Below are 9,215 nucleotides of genomic sequence, written 5' to 3' on the forward strand. Positions count from 1 at the left end.
GCATAACTGCTATTCATTTTCTAATCCTGCACACATCGTCACCAATGTTTCTGAAAGTGTCTGCTTTTGTAACTTTTGAAAGTAAAACTTTAAATACAGGCTTGAATTCAGGCTTTGATCCTGCACTGTCTCTTCATTGGAAAGTTGTGATAAAGTCTTTTATACAAGAGCAGAGCAGAAAACAACATTATTCCTCCACTTGTTGCTGGACATTAAAACAAGAGGAAACTGTATGTTCAAGTTGTTTGGTTAAAAGAAAAAAAAAGCTGAATTTTAAATAGTAAAGTCTGCTAAAATTGCCTAACTGGGACCTTCCTCCACTCTGAGGATGTATTTACTTTCCATCAAGCTCAAGGTGATACATTAGTTATTACAGACAACATAAAGTTTAAGCCTTTCAGTTCATGCTTGAAAGTTTCATGGAAACAATACAGAAATGAGAAACATTGGGAAAGTCTTGACAAAAGGCTCCACTGCTAGTTTTTATTTTTTTTTTATTTTTAAGCACAGATGGTGAGAGAGAATGAATTAGGCTGATATTTTAGCATTTCCAAAACCTCTACATTGGTAGACTGTATTTTTTTTTTTTTTAAGTTATCCCCCAAAATCTATCTAGATGTGGATGAGAGGTACACAGAGAGCACAAACCATCGTTAATTACAACATACCTGGGATCTGGGATAGTGTGGACAGAACCTGAAGCAACAAACAACATAGCATATCCTGGCGTTGGACTGTCACTGAGGTACAGTGCTGTGAAGAAGAACTGGATTCAAAAATGAGTTTTCAAGTATGAAGAAGTCGTCCAAACCAGCTTGGTCTTACGTAAATCTGCACCTTTTGCCAGTCTTGCTAGCAACAATTATCAGATCAAAATCAAACGAAGACTTGGCGCTGTGATTTGCATCCTTTTCTTGTCAAATGGTTGTACAACAAGTTGCAATAAACAAAGAAATCAAAGTAAGAAATAAGAAATTAATAAGAAAACAAAGAAGGATGAGATAAAATGGAGGTAAATTAAAATAGGATTAAAAAAATTGGGGTTATGGCAACAAGCACATGAAGACTATATCAGAACATTAAAGCATCACTAAAACGTAAAACCAAAGAGTAAAAATGTGTTTTCAGTGGTTTATAAAGCTGGCCAATGTACAAGCCTTCTTTATCGACAAGTGACGATGCATAACACAAAATGCTTGAGCTTAAGTTCCAGAATCAATTATCCTCTTCAGGATTTTCTCATTGACTCAGTGATTGCAAACATTTAATCTCTTGTCTCACTCTTATGAGTTGTTGCTCATTAGGGCGGGACAACCAGGTTTTGGATCAGAGGGTTGGTTTGGTTATTACATTTCCACTAATAAAACAGATAAACATAGGAAATTGCTCATCATATTTGGTCTAGATATGTTTGTCTTGCCATCTGCAACATTTAAGTTTACCAGAAAAGCAAAAAAAGAAGAAGTCTTTAGAGGGACTAATACTCTTTCACAGCACTGTACTGTGTTGTCTGTTTTCTTTGTCAAGCCCAGGGTGTGTTTGTTTTATTTTTTACTTTTCATAACAAATTTCACAATGATTTCACAACAGAAGCCGCCTTGAACACAGTGAACACTCCCTATCTCTGTCGCCTCATTTTCAGACCGAGCTTTTGAACGGTTCGGTCTGCATCGAGTGTCTCCTCAACAGCATCCTCCGGGTCAGTTCCTTCGGTTGTCCAGGCGGGGCGCAGGGCAGGAAACCCTTCTGACCGAGCTCTTTTTCGGAGAAACCGCTTCCGTTGCCCAAACCGTTACTAGCAACGTTGACGTTGGGGTTTTTGGTCAGCGGTGGCAGAGATCTAGGCCTGGCCTGATGGTTGTGGTCCAGCAGGAACGTCCCGGACCCCCTGCGCTCATACAAAGAGAACACTCTCTTGCTGTGGCCTTTCAGGGAGTCTCTAGAGCCCATCGTGGTCGAGCAACGCAGCGGCGCCAGTTTCTTGCCATCTAACGGTGCTTTGTCTCTCTGCTCTTCAGAGAGACTTTGAAGATCCACAGCTAGCTGTGGGTCGGAGCCGTAGATGTCTGCGCTCAGCTTGTGTGTCTGTATGACATGATTAAGGCTCGATGAGGCCAAGCCGTGAAAGGTCGCACCAAGGTTGCTGCCACCACAAAGAGCTGAAGAGCTGGCAGCTGGGTCTGTGCCATGAGTTTCAGAGTGCAGGTTGGGGTGAGAGGCAGAGTGGGACGAAAGCAGACCTGATAAAGAAATCACGTCTCCTTCGTGTTCACTGCAGTCATTCTTGCCATCTTCGATGCTTCTATCCTTTGCTAATCTTCTTCCATAATGTCTGAAGCCTTTGGGGCTATTGCTGCTGTCCCTCTCAAGGTTGGGGACTGTGAAGGAAATATTTTCAGTCAGGTTAAAAGTTGCCTGGCGTGGTTCAGTAAGCAGAGACGCTGGGATCTTTAACCAAGGCTCAGAGTTCAGTCTCTGCAGAGGTTGCTGTAGTCCGCCGGGCGTCGCTTGTCCGAGTCCTCGAAACCGAGATGGCGAACACGGATGGGAGCTGGCACCGCAGATCTGTCCTTCTTTGAAGGAAAACACTTGCTTGGGGGGACATAAAGAGGAGGACGTGCACTGCGGGGAGGTGATCAGCTGAATTTCAGAGGGAGACGCAGGTGCTGCTGTAATCGGATTGGTCTCATCAACGGGATCGGCGACAGGCATGCTGAGGTACTGCTTGGCTGCCAGGTTTCCGTTTGGAAACTTGTCAGTGGTTATGATGATCACCTCCTTGCCCTTTGCCTTGCATGTGTCGAGCAAAAGCTTCAGTACCTTCCAGTCTCCGGCCACGACCGCGTAGACCAACGCCGATGTTCCGGACTGGTCCTCTAAGCTGATGTCGGCTCCGCTGGCCAGGAGCAAAGACACCACCTCGGGACCGGCCTGATCCCGGCAGGCATGCATCAACGCAGAGCGTCCTTCCTTATCCTGAATGTTTGGATCTGCTCCTCTCTCCAGGAGAAACTGGATCAGCTTAACCCGACTGGCACTCTGGGCGTCGGTATGCTTGGTCCGACAAGCCACCATTAAGGGCGTCTGGCCTTGGCTGTCACTCTCATTGATGTACGCTCCGCCCTCTAAAAGCAGCCTTGTGAGCCTCAGTCGTCTGAGGAAAACTGCTTTTAGCAATGGGTTACCTGAATCCACTGCTATGCCCGGATTGCAGACTTCTGCCTCCATTCCTCCTGGCCCCAGATTAAGATTCCCAAGATGTTGTAGGACCGATTTCTGTGAATAATTACAAAACAGTTTTAGAAAACAAGGTAAAGCACCACAAGAAATACTACTTTAATCTAACATAGGAATCAGATGGAGAACAATGACCGTCATTATTTACGGTATATTAAATATTCTTTACACGGTTGGACCTGAGGTTGTTTTTAACTCATACTGTCAAGCGTTTCCCACTTTCTGGGTTTAATCTACAGTTTCTTCCACTTGAGAAGGCAGCTTGCATTAGAAGAGTTTGAACTGGACTTCACTCAATGACCGGGAATCAATTCTTTCTCTTGCTGTTTTATTATGAAAGTTATCAGGGCCAAAACAAGTGGAAAACCTCAGAATATGTTAAAGAAAACACAAAGAAGTTAAAGACAACATAAACCCAAAAAGGCACAATCAATTGACAAAACCCCCAAATTAACGCCCAGATATTACCCTTGAAACAACGAGGCGCCCAAAAGCAAGCAAACATATTTAAAGTATTATTCTGTTGTTGAAAATGAGAGCGTGTTCTCAATCAACATACCTGGCTGAATAAATGAATAAATAAAAGGTTTTGAACAGGAAAATGTGGAAAAGTTTGTCCTTATTTCTGCAGACAGAATCAGTTTATCACTTCTTCTTCTTCTGCAGTGGCAGCCGCATTCTGCCAGCCTTTGTACTGTTTGTCCTTGGTTCTTTCAATTAGACTGCATAAGATGCTAGGTACCAATGTCTCAGACTGTAACAAAACACTTTCCTACATGAGTCACAGGCACTAAAACAAATCTACAATATATATATGATTCACACCTGCCTCCAAATACACTGAATCGGATTAAACAGAAATGAATCAGTAGGGTTTCTTTAAACTTTGTTCATTTGTTTGCATAAATAATTAGAATAACTGCAAAAGATATTGTTGCATAAACAGACCAAAAAGGAGCAAGTTACAAAAATAAAAATCAATAGCAAGAGGCCAACAGTCTGTAAAGAAATTTCCAGTTTGTGCTTGTGTTCATGATGCGACAACAATCTGCAGTCCGTTTTTCTGGACCAAGAAGTAAAGTTGCCAGACTGAATGACATGCAGGTTAGGCTGAAATCTTCCAGGAGGAAGGAGTTAAACTTCAGCTTTCAAACAATGCCGATGTTTGGCATGCCTGCAGTGAAACATGGAGATAGCGTCAGACTCTGGGTTCTTATCTTCAGATGGAACAGAGGTTTTTGTTAAAGTGGATGAAGTCATGATCCAGTTTGGCTCTCAAACCTCGTTCAGCGTCACAGTGGATCCGTGCATACGTGCAACTCAACAAAAGAATCTCTTCAGAGAAAAAAAGCAAGGTTTTGAAATGGCCTAGTCAAAGTCCAGAACTAAATCTGACAGAACATCTGTTATGGTCACCTGAAGAGGAAGAGAGTTTCTCAACGTCTGAGAGATGTGAAGAACTTTTGTAAAACACAGAGGGCAAATATTCTGATAGACTTTGACTGAAGAAATCTGACTACTGAAATTATTATATTTCAAAAGATATTTTAACAAAATATGTTTAAATCTGCAGTATGCAACTTTTACAAAAAAAGGTGTTTTGCACCTATTTGTTAAAACTGTCATTATGTCATGACAGTATAATATGAGACAACCTGTGAAACAATCAATCTCCTCTACTTTCTCCCTGTTCTCATACCGGAGCATGATTTACAGCGCCAAGACCCTCCTCCTGGCTCTGATTGGTTGCTTCTATCTGGGAACAGTGTATTTCTGCAGATGGCACAGGCAGAAGGCAAAGGAGCTCTTATTTTTTTCACAGATTATTTGTCTCATACTCTACAGTGAGAGTTTGAACAAATATGTCAAAAACATGTTTTTTTACTGACATACTGTATCTTTAAAGGAGGGATTTGTTTAGCAGCTGATCTTTGTAAGATAAATTACATGAGGGAGAAGTTTTGAAGTGATTTATAATTAGCAAATTTAGTAATATAACAAAAAAAAACTGACCTTTTAACATTAGTGTTAAACAGCCACTTTTTAACGCCTTTTATTATTCCTCTCATTACAAAATGTCATTATTTGGTACATATTTTTTCATAAAATGCAGAGTTGGACGTGAGGTCAGACTTCCCAGCAGTTCGTCTTCCTAAACTGCAGCTGGAAGCATCAAGTTGAGTCCATTGACTTGGAAATTAGCAGAGGTCAAGCTTTCATCCCTCTGCTTGTCTGAGATGCTAAACCTTTTTGTCGACAGCTACAGACAAAACACCACCTCCGACAGAAGGGGTGGAGATGGTGTGCCTTTAATCGTGTTCCCTATTTTGGTCATCACTCCAGTCTTTCCTTTGCTGTTGCTTGGTTGCACAAGTCAGTCATTAATTAAAGCAGTAGTGCCGTACTTTAATTGTTGCTCCTGCTCTCTGCACTCTGAGGTTCACTCGGCCTTGGTTAGAGTCTAACCGTGCTTCTTGGACAGACAAGTCAATTATTCCTGTAACAATAAAATTTGCCAAATATTTTTATATATCTGTTGGTGGCAAAGGGTTTCTGAGTTCTGAAACTGTAGCTGGAAACAATCTGACTTTGAAACAACTTTCCTTTTTTCACTACGTATGTGGTCAGCCATTTTGGTTCTCAACATCAGAGAGAGGTTTATGAAAAATATGCAGAATAAGCAGACATTTTGCATTTTTGAAGTGTTGCAAAGAATTTAAAGTCACTGAAGGCAGTTTTCCAGGGAACGTATTTTGAAAGAGAGACTTTCTGGATAGAACACAAGAACACAAAACCTGATTCTTAAAGTGAGCTTTTCTAGCAAATGTTCCGATCCACAATGTCATTAAGCAGCTAGAGCGAGTAAATGCAATAAATAAGTTATACTCAAAGCTATTGCTGTAAATACCAATTTCAAGTATCTTCCGACCGGCTGAATGTAGCTTCTATTGTCATGCAAAGAGTTTTTTTTTTTCTTTTTTTTACATTTTTGAACTATTCTGTGTTATTAGAATTGAACATAAATTCTAATAATACAGAAATGTCCAAATAACATAAATAAACACTAAAACCTAAAGAGTAGATTTTTTTAATTGGTTGTAAATTGTGGGAAAGAAAGAAGGTAACTTCTGGTGAGGAATGAATCAGGATGCCCCCTCACTTACTCCCACGTTAAACGGCAGGTGTGTTATATCAGGCACACATGAACAGCAACGCTCAGCTTTTTGACAGAGCTTTGCCTTGTGAAAGCTCTGGCTGTTTAGTTTTGAGTTCCTCCCGACTGTTAACACGAGCTAACACTGCGGTACGATTAAAAGAGCTGGTTGACGATCTGGGACTGTAAAAACACAGAATCTTACCGGGCAGTTTTGGTCTAGTTTCTAGTGCAAATGTCTTAGTGCACTTGAGTAAGACAAAACAAACTAATAAGTAACTTTTCAGAAAGAAATAGGAGCTTGTTTTAAGTAAATAATGCCTTAATATTGATGAAAAAGTATCAGTTTCATTGGTAGATTATTTTACTTACAACACGGGGAAAATATCTTGTTATAAGTGAAATTATTTGCCATTGAAACTTGTACTTTTTCATCAATGTTAAGAAATAATTGACTCAAAACAGGCTCCCATTTCTTGTGGAAAAGTTACTTGTAAGTTAGTTTTGTCTTATTTCAAGTATGCCAAGATATTTGCACTAGAAACTAGAGCATCATTTTTTCATTCAGCTGTGATACAGCACACACACAGAGCAGTAGGTGTGGTGTAAATGAGCCTCTTTGTAGAGAGTGAATGCAGGTAGGTGAGCTGAAGCATCTGACTGCAGGTCGGCTCTGGTAGTGATTTGGATGAAACAGTACCTCAGTGCAGCCTTTCAACGAGGCACCGGCCCACATAGAGGACATGATTAAGGTATCTCTATGTCATTCCCAGGTCACCTAATGGTTCCCCAATAGAGCATGTTAGTGACCAGCTCTGACATCAGCTCTGACCCGATGCTGATCTGCTGCAAATCAAGCGCCATTTACAAAAACCGTGGGCCAAATTCCCCAGTCTGACAACAGACAGAATGCTCCTCAAGCAATTTCCTGATTCCAAAGGTATGGCAGTAACGAGGCCTGGGTGCGGCTGACGATGCTGGACCAAAAACGGAAGTGAAACCATTGTTTGAAGACAAGAACATTTTGCATCTACTCTGATATAAAAAAATGTATGATTTGAACATATAAGTTTGTTAAGAATCAAAGCAGAGCTCAAATGTTGTTTGTGTGAAAGTGAGCATCTTCCTACACTACAGACATGTAAGCCACACAATACCAAAACCTCTCCATAACTGTTTAAAGTCTGAAAACTTAAACAATATGAACTGCAAATTAGCATAAAGTAAATCTGTACAAGTTGTTTTAGGATCAGCTTAATAGACAAAAAATACAGCTCAAGATATCAAGGTTGCAGGACATAAATCGAACATTGAAACTCTCATCCTACCACTTGTTTGCTCTTCCCTGCTAATTCACCACATACTGAGGGTTTATATCCTGCTTTGATCTCATAAAGCCTATACAATAATTATCCAAACAGGGGAGATAAAGGACAGAAGACTTCACTTGATCATCGTTAGCTTAACGTTCGTCCTGCAAGAGAACCAACGAGCACCGTGTGATATCCTCTCTACAATGCTTTAGTCAGAAATCATAAAAAAACTACATTGTTATATATCATATACTTTCTGCAAGAATTGGACATTATTCAAAAATATGCTACCTGCAATTTTCAACCACATTCCCAGGAAGAGATATGTTCTTTTAAAAAAAGAAAAAGAAGCTATGTTAAGTTGTAAAGTTTAAGAGTAAAAGCTGCCTGCCTAACTGTGAGTGTGTGTGTGTGTGTGTGTGTGTGTGTGTGTGTGTGTGTGTGTGTGTGTGCGTGTGTGTCCCCACTTACCAGGTTTCAGTCAGTCAGGATCAGTATCCTCCTGCAAACGTTCACTCTTCTGGTGCAGAGCAGCAACTGAAGAGATGATTTATGTATGTGTCACTCTAAGAGAAAGGAGACACTAGAAACAGCAGTCAAGGCTCTGCAGGCTGACTTCTCTTCTTGGACAAAGAAAGTGATGAAAGACAGAGAGACAGACAGAGAGAGAGACAGAGAGAGAGAGAGAGACAGAGAGAGAGACAGAGAGAGAGAGAAAGATGAAGAGAGAGAGAGAGAGAGAGAGAGAGAGAGAGAGAAGGCTTGTTGTCAGGCAGGTCTAAGAGACAGTTAATCCACCACAGCATCAGCACCATCAGCATCAGCAGCAGCTCAGGAGAGTTGCAGAGAGGCAGAACAGGAAAGGTTCACAGAGATGAACGCACAAGGTGAAGCGCTATAGCAACCCGACTCTGCTGCCTCGCCGGTTTGTCTTTTCATTAAAGGGGCTCTAATTCAGCATAGGCTCGCTAATGGTAAAAGTAGACGAGCAGGACTTTCAATAGTTCCACTAAGAAAGGAAAAATTATTTCATCCAGCTTATCAATGACATCTCCATGACAACCATCAAGGAGGCCGAATGACGGCACACGTTGTAATTGTGCTGGAGGAACTGTTCTCTGTGTGTGTGTGTGTGTGTGTGGGAGTGTGTATGCACCTGTGTGCGGGAACCAGAAGCCAACTGTTTACTTTAATCTGTGTGACATCAGAAAAAAGAAGAAGAAGAAGATGATGATTTGATAATTAACATGTTAACACACACATACACACACACACACACACACACACACACACACACACCCACACACACACACACACACACACACACACACACACACACACCAATTTTCCCGAAAATGTCAGTTCAGTTTGGTAGATTTCTGGATTTCTGTTTCATTTTCCTACCAAGAGCCTAGAAGGTCACACAATTTCTCTTTTTTTTTTTTTTTTTTTTTTTAAAAACATTTTTCCTGGGTTTTTTTTTAAAATTTTTTACAATTAAAAACTTTTTT

At 40.8% G+C, this 9,215-nt stretch overlaps 1 protein-coding gene across 1 annotated transcript; it reads right to left on the reverse strand.

Annotated features, from left to right (window-relative positions):
- Positions 1–306: 306 nt before the first annotated feature.
- ankrd34ba (ankyrin repeat domain 34Ba) lies at positions 307–8,769 on the reverse strand. The gene is made up of 2 exons (XM_015032461.1): positions 8,176–8,769; positions 307–3,276 (listed from the first exon to the last, which is right to left on the reverse strand). The coding sequence occupies exon 2, from the start codon at positions 3,226–3,228 to the stop codon at positions 1,639–1,641; it is 1,590 nt and encodes a 529-aa protein (XP_014887947.1). The 5' UTR covers positions 3,229–3,276; positions 8,176–8,769; the 3' UTR covers positions 307–1,638.
- Positions 8,770–9,215: the final 446 nt, after the last annotated feature.

The sequence above is a fragment of the Poecilia latipinna genome, unplaced genomic scaffold (genome assembly GCF_001443285.1).
Source record: "Poecilia latipinna isolate Pla-1442-1.1 unplaced genomic scaffold, P_latipinna-1.0 Scaffold242, whole genome shotgun sequence".
Classification (NCBI taxonomy): domain Eukaryota; kingdom Metazoa; phylum Chordata; class Actinopteri; order Cyprinodontiformes; family Poeciliidae; genus Poecilia; species Poecilia latipinna.